The 13463-nt window shown below is 47.0% G+C and overlaps 1 protein-coding gene across 8 annotated transcripts in view; it reads left to right on the forward strand.

The window, feature by feature from the left end:
• SLC4A4 (solute carrier family 4 member 4) overlaps positions 1–13463 on the forward strand; it is a 153182-nt gene that overhangs the window by 28142 nt on the left and 111577 nt on the right. The window contains exon 1 of one of the 8 annotated variants that reach the window (XM_079306357.1): positions 3517–3659. The exons of 6 other annotated variants lie outside the window; for them this stretch is intronic. In XM_079306357.1, the coding sequence (XP_079162483.1) occupies positions 3577–3659 (83 nt within the window). In that variant the 5' untranslated portion in view covers positions 3517–3576. Of the gene's footprint in view, positions 1–3516; positions 3660–13463 lie in introns of those variants that run through there. One more of the 8 variants, XM_079306350.1, reaches the window with a different exon arrangement.

Here is a 13463-nt window from a genome sequence, read left to right on the forward strand (position 1 = left end):
CAGTTCTCAAACTGCTTGCTAAGAGGATTTTAGGATGTGTCTTCAGGATTCGCATTCTACAGACAGGAGCAAAAGTGTTCTTTCAATTTATTTAATTTTCCCCCCTCTTTTCCTCACCAGTGTTCATTTTAGGGCTTGTTCTGGTTTAAGACAATCTAGGGATAATGGCTGTGGAAGGAGTTGCCTCCCCTTACAGGCTTAACCCACCGATTAAGGAACCGATACAAGCAGATACAAGTGAAAGAGTATCAGATTAGTAACAAAAGGATCAGCAAACAGGCAGAAAGTAACAGTGAGTGAGTGCTAGATACAGAATTGCTAAATCTCAGAACCCCGTGAGAAACTGACCTGAAATCCTGAGCAAGTGGCCACAAGTCCTCTTGAGAGCCTTCCCCCAATACTGGTCAAAAATCAGATGAAAGAAATATGTTCAACAAGAGCATAGTACAAGTATTCTGACTTGTGGACAGGATCCATATAAACTACTCATTTTCTAACAGATGGAAGGAGTAGTGTATTTTAAAGATGTTTTCAATGCTGCATCAACAACTCTGATAGATAAAAGATTTATTTTGTTTTCTTTCTGAAACACTTCTAAACAAACATGTTTGGGACTGAGCTGTGTCTTTTCCAAGAGCATTTTGTGCTTCTTCATGTTTTCAGTAGTAGGGATTTAGTGGGCTATACAGACAAGTGGTGAAAGCTAGGGATTGAGCTGGCCTGAGCAGGGATGTGTGTGCCTGTCATAGCTGTGGAAGAGATCCAAAACTCTGGTGGGATGTCCAGAGGCTTGGCAGGATGGGGTGGTGCAAACTGAGAGGGAATCTAATTGGTGCCTGCAAATGTCTGGAGGATGGGTGTCACACTCCTCTTTGCAAAGAGGGCCTTGGATAAAGGAGCATAGAGCAAGGAGTAGAGCCTGGCTTTGCTCAGCCTTAGGGTCCTGGTGATCAGTTACCCCCTCTGGGGTGCATTTGTGCCACAGCTCTGCACTGGCTCCCTGGCATGTGCCCTGCTGAGCAGGGACAGGTTTTGTACATCCTGTGCTGGAGGCAGGCTCTCCAGAGAAGGAATTGGCTTTCAATTAACCTTTGCATCTCCTTCTGCAGCTTTCTTAAAGGGTGCATCCGGAGTGTTCAGTGCCACAGTGTCTTTAGTATGACCCATTGCTAGTCTGACACCTGTGCTAGCTGTAGGAGTGAGAAATGTACAATGTAACAGGCAGTTAAAAATAGCTTGGTTTGTTATAAATCACCCTCCCCTACCTGGTATTAATTTCCATGGAGCTGAGGAATTTAAAATTCTCCTGCTTTCTGCAATGGCTGCACCCTGAATTCGGAATATTGCCCCTTTCAAAGAGTTTTAATGACATCAACAGTAAGTTCTTTCCAATGTACTGAAATCTTTTAGCCTTTAAAGAGAGGTAACTGCTGGATACTCTGCTCTGTGCTTTTTTGGGTCTTTTCATTCTTTTTCTTCTACCTCGTGCCTTTGAACTGAACAGGATTCAGTTCTTCATTAGGTGTTTTTGGACTAGGAGCAGTATTGCTTTGGCTTTGTTCCCAAATACAAGTTAATGTGAGGGGGTGACAATCCAGCTTTCCACAGGGGAAAAAAAACCCAAAACAGAATAACCTGATGGGCTGGTTATCAGGCTGTGAATACCTGTTCAGGTGTATCAGACTTGTATGTTCCCAGACAACTTAGCAGTTATTCATTTGGACCAGATATGAAAACACTGCTGTGTTTCTGCTTCCTAAACCTGAATCCTAAAAGTGAGAGTACATCTTTCTGTGGACACTGTCCTTGGATAACTCAGAGGGCAAAAACCCAGCTAAGTTTTCTGCACTGTACACTTAATGTACTGGCCTGAATCTCATTTCTAGAATTTCTTCTTTTCTATCACTTAGTATCATTCCTTAAATCAAAAATGTTTTAAACTGTTTTCAGACTTTCCCCAAAAGTCCTAGCAAAAAGGTAGCAGGGAAAAGTGAGTGTTATGAAGAGTTAATTACAGAAGGCAAATCTCTTCTGAGGCTTAACTGGAGACTAATAATGAGTTTCCATTGCCTGAAGGTGCATTGGAATGAGAGGGGAATGGGGAAGGCACTGGAGTGGTGTTAAACTGGTTTTCCATTCCTCTTTGTAGCTGTTCATCACAGGTGAGAGCATCTCCCCTGGTCTGCTTCCATCCCAAGCATTTGGGAGCAGGGGCAGTGATCCTCTCTGCAGCTCAGCAGGCTCTGGCAGGGTGCTGGCACGTGCTGCACGGGAGTAGCCAAACACTGCAGTGTTACCACAGCTACTCCTGCTGCAGGACTTCACAGGGAAGGGCACAGAGCAGTGCTTCTGCCATACCTGAGCTGATCCATGCTGCCAGCTCGTTCCTGTCTGAGATGGAGGGGGAAAGGGATCTCCTTGGGAATGGCTTTTGGGTTTGGTGTTTTATCTCATGTGCTTGCCTTGAAAAGGGAGACACGTGCTCTGTTTGCTTGTAACTGCTGAGTAAGGTATGTGATGGGTTTAGGTAGAACTGGAAGTAAGGTGTACTGTACGATCCAAGAGAGTTGGCTGTGGAAAACTATTATAATTAGAAAATTTTACCCTTCTTACTGTCTGAGATAAGTGTTTTGTGGAGGCATATCTTGCATCTTGAATGAACAGTCAAGCCATTGTTTTTAGGTTCAAAGCCAGGATGAGGACAAGTGTAGGTGAGAAGAGTAACCTAAGTGACACAAGGGAGGAACACTGTGGACTCCCTTGCTGAACCACAGGCTTCCAATGTCTTCAGTGCTTCTGTTCATCAAGAAAATGTACATCCTGGCCCCCAATGCCAGCTCTTTCTTTTTGGTAGTAGGTGTTATCTGGCCTCCATCTGGAACTGGATGCAGCTCTCCCTTCTCATTATTGCTTCTGCTTGTTGGCAGCCTGGAGCTGAAACATGAGATCATGGTTGTGCCGTGTCCTCATGTCCACACATGCTGCCCTGAGGTGGGGTCCCACAGCCCCAGTGAGGGCAGGGCACGCAGCAGGACATGGGGCTGCCCTGTGGAGGGACCACATTTCCAGGAAAAACACGAGGGGAGGGATGGGCTGAGGTGAGGGGGGTGAAGGGTCAGGTGCTCAGGGCAGCCCAAGATGGGCAGTTTGGCCCACGGACAGGCAGCCAGCACGTATTACTTACAGCGTCACTGGGCAAGGAGCTCGCCTTTCACCTGTGGCATCTGCACAGCAGATTGCAGCAGGGGATAGTGCAGCTTGTCCTGCACCCCACGCCCTCTGTGCCAGCTGCAGAAAGGTTGGGTGCTCATGGGGGGCTCGGGGGCTCACCCTGGCAGTGCCAGGCATTGCTGCTCTTGCTGGGCTTCCAGAGGCTTTAATGGAGACGCTCCCACAGCCTGTCGGGCAAATGAAGCAAAATGTCACAGGGGGGAAACTATTTTGATCCCTTTCACTGGGGGGGCAGAGGGGAGGGAAGAAGTGGGTTATAGTAAATGTCATAGAGGCCTGGAGCTGGAGTGTCTGTTCAGGTGGGACAGCATTTGCTGGGCTCTGCCTCTCTGAACTGGAGAACAAATGTGGACGGCCAGCTGCTGCGAGCCCTTGGTTCTCCTGCTCAAGGAACCCATGGGACAGCTGGATCTGTGGAAGGACTGGAGGTAGGTCTGGACAGCCTGGTTTGGCATGGGACACTGAGAAGCAGAATTGATCAGGAGGGGTGCAATGATCTCTGGTCTGAAATCGTAGCACTGCCTTTTCTCTCTGTGCCAGACTTGGTATTTCACCATGTTTTTCCTGTTGATATGGGTCATGACCTGTATAAGACTCTTCTCAGGTGCGAGATCTTTTGCACCAGTTCTGTTGTAACAGGAGAGCTTTCTGGAGAATTTAGGAACTAAAGAGTCCTCAGAAAGCCAGCTCTGGGGTTTTCACAGTCCTGTGCCTTGCAACAAATTTGAAAGAATTCAGATATCCATTGCAAACCCGTCATTTTGCTGTGTGGTCCTGCTCACTTAATTGATGGCATGTGGATGAAGACAGAGTGATTTCATGAAAACTCTTTTTTTTAATCCCATGTGTGATCTCTCTAGCCTGTGCTAGCATATACAGTTACTTCTCGGATAACATCAGCCTTGTGGCTTGTTGTCAGTGGCAGGTGCTTTTGTGGAGCCAACTTTTTGATCTGTTTAAATCATTCAGATAAGTGGTATAACATCTCCCTGGAACACTGGGATAGCAAGATAAACCACGTTCTGTGATAGGAAGAGAAAGGTTGTGTGTCTCTGTATTTCTCAGAAGCTGTTGAATGTTTTTCAGCATTAATCTGCAGCCATAACGACCCAACTCTAACCTGCAGATATTAATTTGGAGCAGAGCCAGCAAATGCTGCAGAGTTGGAGCTGATATTCTGAGAACTGTGGAAAACAAAGCCAAGGAGAGGAGCAGTAAAGGGAATTGGTTTGTGACAACTGTGTGTACAAGGAACAATTAGGGACAGAGGAAGGCAGGGGATGTGTATCATGGGCTCTGTGTTTCTCAGCAAGTCCTAGTTGGGAAGACGTGGCATAAATAAGTCTTTGAGTCATTCCTTTTCCATACTGGAAAGCCTCGTAAACGTGTCGTCACAAACCGTCTGCATGCTGAAGATGTGCAATTTGATAAGCTATGATAGATAGATGGTGCTCTAAGTGTGACAATGGTAAGGGCATGTCTAAACACAGATATTTTCCTTCTCGTGGAAGATGTTGCAGTGGAGCAGAGCAGCTGAAGTGCTGGGATGTATAGCTTATGCTACAGTCAGGGAAAAGACAGGAGCGACATCCTGGGGAGAGCTTTGGGGGGTTGGTCTGGGTGCTGCAGCTTTCCTCAGGAGTCACAGGGCACGGATGGCTTATCATCTGCAGGGGCATCTTCCACCTGCTTCCTCCAGCACAGCTGTGAGGGCAGGGGTGGCCAGGGTCTGCCCAGGAGGCCCCGGGACTTCCCTGCTGTGCAGGGAAACAAGAGCGGCTGTGGGAGCGCTCGGGGCTGCGGCACAGGTGAGAGAGAGGGTGGGGAGAGCAGCGCTGGCTCACTGCCACTGCTTCTTGCCCTTCTTCCTCCTTTCGTTTTATTTCCCCACTCCAAAGCATGGGAATGTAGTAATTGCATTTTGACCCAGTTTCCAAAATCACTGTAGCATAGACTTTGGTGGGGGGGGGCTGGGGGAACCACTTTGGAATGAAAACCAGCCATTAGCTAGTACCAGAGGGGCAAGGCAGCAGCAGAGTGTTACAAGTATGCACTAACAGCCTTGTAGAACAACTGGTATTCTGCATGCTTTTATGGAGGAAAAAAAAGGTAATTGCATTTACATTTTTTTGATATTTGATCCCTAGTACACAAACCTTTTGAGCCCGAGTTCACATTGCCTTCAGCTGAAGCCCTCTAAGCATAGAGGCTTGTGTCAAGTGCCTGGATTTTCAGAACTTGGCTGGAGGTTTCATGGCAGCCTTTCTTGTGGTTATTTCTGGTACCTCTGGCTGCCAATTGGAACGCAGGGCTGGAGATCTGTGGGGAAGTGGAAAGGGATGGGTGTGAGTGCCTGTATGGAGCAGGAGCCCTTAACAGCAGGAGGCTTTGGTTAAGATGGGGTTTTGAAATGCACAGAGACTTGGGGAGCAGATGTAAATATGAAATCCAAACCAATTTCCTCATTCCAGCTATTAATACGAGATGGAAAAAAAAACCCCTTTGAAGTCATTTCAAGCACCAGTTAATATCCCTTGGAATCTCCCCAGCAACTCAGTGAGGAGTCTTGGAATTTAACCTCACAAAGTAAGATAGGTGGGAAAGGAGAAAGAGAAGTCTAGAAGATGTTGTCTTGAGGGATGGGAATACAGTGTCCCTCAGCTTCTGCTGCCTTGGTGTCCTCACTGCCTCTATCATGGATAGGGCACCTGGAATAGTTAGGCATGAGGCCTAGGGATAGCACCAGTGCTTGAACATGGATTGCCCTGCAGCAGCAGGGAAGAAACAAAGGATGTCAGTGCCCCAGGCTGCACTTCCCACCACAAGCAAGGCTGTTCATGAAGACATCTTGCCTTGGAGAGCACCTCTTGCCTGCTCCACTGCAGAGCTTGGTAAGAGAATGCTCTGGCCTCAGAGGGTGAGCTGGTAGGTGCCTGGAGGATCCTTTGCTGAGGATGGATGGGAGCTTTGAGGTGGGACCACACGTGTGGGGGAAAACATAGCCAAAAGTTCAAGGCTTTGAGAAATGGAAGTAGTCCTCATGTGTTTGTATTAATTTAATGATATGTGAGATTCTCCAAAGGCAATATTTTATTCTGGAGTTGTACAAGCATAAAATGAAAGCCTGCCCTTTGACAGACTCGTATTTTGTTAAAAGGCTCCACCAGAACATGCTGTCCCAAGTATCTGTCGATACTCCGTCATGCCTGAGCCCTAAAGAACACAGAGCAGGATGTTGTCTCAGGGCAGTCATCTCCTGTTGCTACACAAATGTTGAGGTGGAGCCTGAGTTTATTAGTTTTTAAGGCAGAAGATACTGTTTCTGCACATTTTTATTTCATACAGTGCCTTAATTTCTATTAGTCTTAAGCTGATATGCCTTGGATTTATTTTCCTTGCTGGGAGGCCAGAGAAGCTGAGGCCAGTTGGGCATTTCATCTCTTCTATGTGACAGTTTGGTCCTCCTGGCTGTTCTTGCAGGTCAGTGCTCCTGAGGTTCCACTGCCTGCCCTTCCCAGTGCTTCCGGAGCACCAGGCACACCTTGGCCTTCAACTCCTGCCCACCAAATTGCCTCCTTCCTGTGGAGAAGAGCTTGGATGTGGGTTGTTGGCTGCAGCCTTAGCTAGGGACTGCTGCTGAGGTAACCACGAGAGGTATTTAAATAGGTGCTTTCAGCAGCAGGTCTTGTGGGCAGGTTTCTCATCTTAACTTCCTGGTGCTTCCTCACATCATGGCACAGCTTAGTGATTGCTGAGTGTGGGGAGTGACTCTCAGTGTCATGGAACCACTGAGTGGTTTGGTCCTTAAAAGTCATCTCATGCTAACCCCCTGCCATGGGCAGGGACACCCTCTGCTGGGCCAGATTGCTGGATATGTGACAGACAAGGTTTTCACACCTGCAGATATCTATCCAAAGTTTTTCCAGTGCAGTGTGTGGCTTCTGGAAGGTTTCAGCTCAGGTTGCATCTCCCTTTCTTTGGGATGACTCCTCAAGATCTGGAGCTGCATGCTGGGGGTATTCCTCAGCTGCCTGCACTTGCAGGATCTGCTGCAGCAGAAGGCTGCAGAGTTAGAAAGAGCATTGAGAGAGCAGCCAGCTCTCTGGGGTGCTTTTTTCCTTTTTTTTTTTTTTTTTTTGGCCTTGTTTTGGTTTGGACAACACATTTTTCCAGTTTTACTTTCACTCCCATTTTTTTATTTCCTAGAACGCTTTGCTCTTCAGACTGCCCTAGAGTGGCAAAGCCCTTTTGGAGATACATATGCTGCTGGGGAAATGTTGTTTGCTCTAAACTAGACTGTTTCTGCTGGAGTTACCTAACAAATAATTTAAAAGTCATTAAGTCCTCAAAGCTTTATTTATAGAGTACAAATATCTGGGTAAATATGTCCTGCCAATGTTTGGTTTTCAATGTTTTGTTTAGGAAATGTTGATATAGAAGATGAGAGACAGAACAAGAGATGTGAAAATCCAAAGCAGTGAATGATGCTGCTGTTTAATTATTTGAAAAGAAAACATTTCTGATGACCCAGGATAGACAATGGGATAATATACTGAAGCCTTAGGCAAAGGAAAAAAAAAAAAAACAACCCCAAAACAACAGACCAAGCCAACCTCTGTTGTGTGGCATCACAAACTGTGTCCTCCTTAAAAATTATCAGGAGTTGAGAAATGAAATAATAGAAAAAATACGATGTATTCTAAGTACCAGCCACTCCTGGGCAGCCTTTTTCTCTGTATCAAAAGGGAGTCTGCAGAGGGAAGATCAGGCAACACATGAAAAGTTAACCAGTAGAACACATTTTTAGAGTCTGTATTATCACTATAGGAAAACAGTTAAGTACAAAGAGCTGAGACGAACTGAGAAAAAGAAGAAACATTGAGATGAGTATCTGTTGTTTAAATTGGCAAAGTGAGGGGGAAGTAGTGTTCCAAGAGCAATAGCCTACATGGCACTGTAAATCAATCAATGTGAGGTTGTCTAGAGCTGAGCAATACAGATGTCCATGGATTTATTGTCCTGTTTCCTGTGGTGGCAGTTTGGTAGCTTTTCCCCCCGAATATCCATTGTAAGGCACCATCTGAGAAGGTTACTCAGGTGTGTGTATGGTTGGATGAGGTAGAGAAATAGGTGATTTATCTGTGCTACTGATGGTGTATTTCAGATTTCCTGCAGTTGGCATATCCCAAGCCCTGTGGAGGTGTCCCAGATGGCATTTTTTAGCATCAGGAAAAGATGTAGTCTTGAATTTAGAGGATCACAGTGAGCTGCTATTCAAGTTACTTTTCCCATCAGGATATGGGATGCTCAAGAGCAGATGCTCTGTGTTATAGAGACAAGGATTCAGTTTTAGAGAAGCAGGCAGGAATAGTGTACATCAGGGAAAGCATTTCTAATCCTGATGCCTGTCACCATCTGCCTGTGGGAAGTTATCTTCAACCAGAGGGGAAGAAGGCAGGCTGGGGACTGCTGTGTTTTGACAGTAGAAATCTAAGTAAGTTACAATTTTTGTCTGTGCTAGTCATGTTGTTGGACTTGGCCTTCCTCTGAGAGTGGGTGAGATTCCTCCTCGTCCTGCCAGCCAGTGATAAAATACTAGCAGCCTTCCTGAGCTGGTGCTCAGGAGCTGAGGAGGATCTTGATAATGGCAGTGGTTGTTGCTCTGGAAGAATTCAGTGCTCAGAACAATCAGTCTGGATCACAGTGCAGGTGCTCTACAAAAGGGCTGAAGGGCTTGTTGGCCCATCCCTCTGAGCCTTCTTGGTGGCTTTTGTTTTGGCCCAGAATGCCAATAGCTGAGGAATGAGGAAGAGAAAGAAACTTATCAAAATGACAGCTGGGGACAAACAGGGGATTAAAAAAAGAAATCCTCCTGATGTAGCCACCCATATCACCCCTGTCAGGTCTATACCTCATTTCTATGTAGATACAATGAGCTCTGTGCCAAGAGGTTTGACTTCAGCCTTGGATTTCCCTCCCAGCCTGAGAAGGGAAAGGGTCTGTCCCCCTTCTGACCTGCTTTCTGTCTGAACTCGCTCTGCAGCAGAGAGCAGGTGATGAGTTTGAGAGCACAGAAGTGCCTCAGTCAGCTCCTCAGCTCTCTCCTTGCAGAGAGGGGGAGTTTTTGTTGTCCCAGCAGCTGGAGGTGGTGGAAGCGTGTGTTTGGGCATCCCACGCTCCAGTGGCTATTGTGGGTGTAGGAACAAACACACTTTCTTTATTTTAACAAAGCCCTGCGTTTTTTGGCTCTGACCAAAGGCTGGTTTGGCCTCGTTCCCTGTAGCACAGAGCAGGACACAACTTGAGGCGTGTGAAATCTGCTTTCTCCCTGGGGCAGGGGCATTGAGCTGGCCCTGCACTCGCTGCCAAGGGGACACTGTCAGCTCACCCCCTCGGGGGGCTGTGCCTGGGGCTGCCTGTGGGTCTGGGGGCGCTGGGGGGGACGGGAAGCAGGGCTGCTTCCCAGCAGAGAGCCCTCCAGCAGCACTGCCAGCACCCAGCCCCAGCAGCTCCGGGCTCCTGGCAGAGAGGGATGCACGAGGTGTGGCAGTTTGGTGTGCTCTTGGAGGAGTTGCTTTTGCTGGAAAGATAAGGGGTGTTTTTGCAAGGAGATGTAAACATTTTAGAGAATGCAGTCCTGGAAGTTGGTAGGGGACTGGCAAGCCTTGCTTACAGGTTTCTGCAAAGCCTGTACCTGTGTTGCTTCCCAGAGGAGTGGAACATAACTTGTGTTTTCTAAGCTCTTGAGGTGAGCATGCTGTAATTTCAGTAGTGGTGGAAGTACTGGAAGGTACCAGAAGCAATAGCCCAGCTGATGAAATCCCCATGGCTCTTCTTGTGCCCTGAATGAACCGCTGTGACCTGAGTGGCTACAAGTGCTCCAGGATGGCTCACTGCTCTCAAGCAGCCATGCTGCATTATTCATGAGAAGCACATCAAGCACTTCACAAAAACCCCCTTAACCCTCCAGTATTCTGCTCTGTCTTACCAAAGCTAAATGTGTTTCAGCACCTCCTGTTTCTGCCTCTTCTAAATGAGTGAGCCAGGGCAGGGAAGTCAGTGGAAATTTGGCAGTTTTTCTTCCAAGGCCCCCGCAGTGGTTTCACAGGGAGTGGGCAGGCAGGGCTGGGCAGGTGCTCTTGCAGAGCCAGCAACCCATTGCACGTTGTTTTCACTGCTGGCTGAGACAGCACTGTTAGAAAAGTTTCCAAAAGCAATGGTTTTGCTCACCTTAGACCATTACTAATCAGCTCTCTGGGAGAGCTTGCTGTGATGCCATGTTCTGTGTAGATTTCTTGGGAAGTGGATGGAAAGGACAAATCCTGATTCTTGGTGACTTGAATACCAAGTATGAGAGCTACAGAGTTGCTTTTTGTGGTTCCCTTGGAAATCAGAGCTATTGTACTAATTCAGCTGTAATAAATACTAAGGAATGCAGTGCAGGAATTTGTTGAGTTCAGCAGCTAAAACGGCTTCAGGACCCATGTCTATGTAAAACAGACCAAAAAACCCCTGAAACCTCAAGGTCACAAGGAATAGCTGTGATCAAGGATTGAGTCCTGAAAAGATGCCTGAGGCATTTTGTTGGTGTAGAAGGATTTGCTGCGTGTACAGGTGTGTTCAGGGGGAGCCACTTTTGTCACGATGACTTGGCACTGACGTTTGTCAGCCAAGGAAAAGATACTGAAAGCCTCTGTGATAAGTACAGCTGCAGTCTCTGCACCTAGATCCTTCCACTGAAATCTTTTTATCCCCTGAAACTTCCTGACTTAAGCTGAATAACTTCTCACTTGATCCAACGCAAATATTTTATCACTGGGCAGTCTGCACAAACCCCTGGAAGTGCAGGAGCTGCCAGTTTCCATCTCATTCAGCATTGCCTCTGACTGACAATGCTGTGGTCAGCATGAGCAGCTTCTGAGGAATCCACCAGAAATGCTGCAAGATGTATTTATGGAATAACCTGCCCACAGGGAAAGTTTTACCCTGCCAGTTCCACCGACCATGCGCATGTACGTGTTGTCTAATCTTCACCATCAGAACTTTGCCTGTTCTCATTATCCACACACGTCAGACACCACCATTGACAGTGATACCTTGTGTGTCCTGCTGGGAAATGAGTTCCTGAGTTAGCTGGGTGAGGAAAATGCATGTGCTGGATGAGAAGGCAGAGCAGTCATTCTTGTACAGCAGCAGGCATTTTGGGGAAGGTGGTATCCTGACCTGTGCCCTGCTGAGGCATTGCCTTGGCTGGGATGTTGGCGCAGGCTGTCGGACTCACCAAAGCTTTGTGAGCAGGGCTGAAGCCAGCGGGCTTAGAAGGCAGGTTCAAACAGTCAGCCAAAGCCTTCCCACATCCAACTGCTTCTCTGTAGCCTGTGCAGTGAGGGGAAAGCCAGCAGGCTGTTGTGCTGAGTGACGAGCTCCTCTCCGTTATTAAATCAAAAGAGAAAAATCCTGGGAATGGCTGGGGAGATTTGGAAAGGGAACGTGCGAGCCGAGGTGTGGAAGCAGCGCCAGAAAGTACAGAGATACATGTGTCCCACAAGGCAGCTCTAGCCAGCAGGTTTTATTTTGTCACTCACAATGACAGACAGCATCATCAGTACGCTTTACTCGGCTGTTTCTCTGCACAGAGAGCATGCTCATTTTAAAACTTGGTCGAGACAACTACCCTGGCTCTTGATTTAAGGACTTGTGGAAATGACTCTGGTAGCGTTTTAGATGATTAAATGCAGCGATGTGATATTTAAAGACTGACTTGGAATCATGCATCCTGATAACAGAAGTGGGTTTTTTAGCCAGAAAATTCAACACACAGGTTTAAAATGACAGTATTTGAAGTTACAGTGAATTGTGAGGAACTGGAATTGGTACAGTGAAGTTATTTAGGTTTGTTTCTGAAATAGTGAGCTAGGAGCTGGCTGCTAAGAAGTGCCTGTGAGGTGCTTTCATTGAGGGATCACAACGCTTGGGGAGATCCCAAAAAACCCATGGGTTTTCTAAGTGTGAAAAAGCAGCAGTAATTTTCTCAAGTAGCTAATGTGTCTTTTCTTCAGGAGCTCCCTAGTTTATTTTAAAATGAAGGTGGAGACTCATTGGTACATCATTAGGGATTTAGGGCATGGAGAGAGCCATCCTTGCTTTGGAGCCTTTGGAAGAGGGAAGATGTACAGTTTGTTGAGTTAGGACTTGAGTACACAAAGTTTCTCAACTGATGTGGTGTTCTGGTTTTGTTACTACAGGGACTGTCATTAATTGAAATTAAATATATTTGTAAGTGGTGAGAGTCACAGTCAACTGTGCCCATTGGAAATTCACTGTCTATTGAAAAGCAGGTTCTTGAAAAACTGGATTCGTTGAAGGGAACAGAGGAGCCCAAGTCCTGACCCATTTGTGTGCAGACTGTGGCTCTGGGATCTTCCAGGAAAACATTAAACAGTGTGAGGGGACAGTGACTGCAAGCCAATTGCCTGCTCTCAGTGTCTGGGGACAGCACAGGGGTGGCAGCAGCAGAAAGGAGAGGAGGAATTTGGCAGGGAGATCCTTCTGCAGCGCTCTCGCTGTGCTCTGCAAGTGCTGTGGTTTCTGTTGCTGCTGCTTTTTTTGCCTGGCCAATGGATTGCATATTACTCCCTAGTACAGAGTTTGGATGGGTGACAAAGGTGGAGCTTGGTAGCTGAGGAGCAGCTGAAGGGGCAGTTGCTGTGTGGTAATCATAAACCTTGCTGAAGAAGGGGAGTTTTCCCCCTGTGGAGCTACAATAGTCTCCTTTGTTCATTCCCCTGAGAGTCCGTGTACTTCCTATGATGGATTGCTGTTCTGCCATGTTCCTTGTGAGCAGTTTGCAGAACTCCGTGCTTTAAAAATATTTTATGAATCTCGTCACCTTGGCCTGGACAGTCGAGCTGAGTGCAGGAGCTACAGCTGACTGAACAAGATGTGGGATATTGGCACTGCTTCTCTTGTCCAACAGCAGTCTGGAGGGAGCCTTTGGAAGGGTGATTAGTGTCCATAGAAGTGTCTGTGTAGGAGAGGGAGGAGGAAGTAGGACCAGGCTGGCAAGCCAGGTGAGCCTTGCCATGCTCGGAGCTAAGGAGAAGCAATACGTAAGGTACTAATCCCTTGGAAAATTATGATGCACTGACTAAATGATGGTTTCTATGTTTTTCCTGGGTTTGTTGTTGTTGGGTTTTTAATGTTTTTGAGGTTTTTGTTTGGCCGGGTTTCTT

This window comes from Erithacus rubecula (genome assembly GCF_903797595.1).
Source record: "Erithacus rubecula genome assembly, chromosome: 5".
Classification (NCBI taxonomy): Eukaryota; Metazoa; Chordata; class Aves; order Passeriformes; family Muscicapidae; genus Erithacus; species Erithacus rubecula.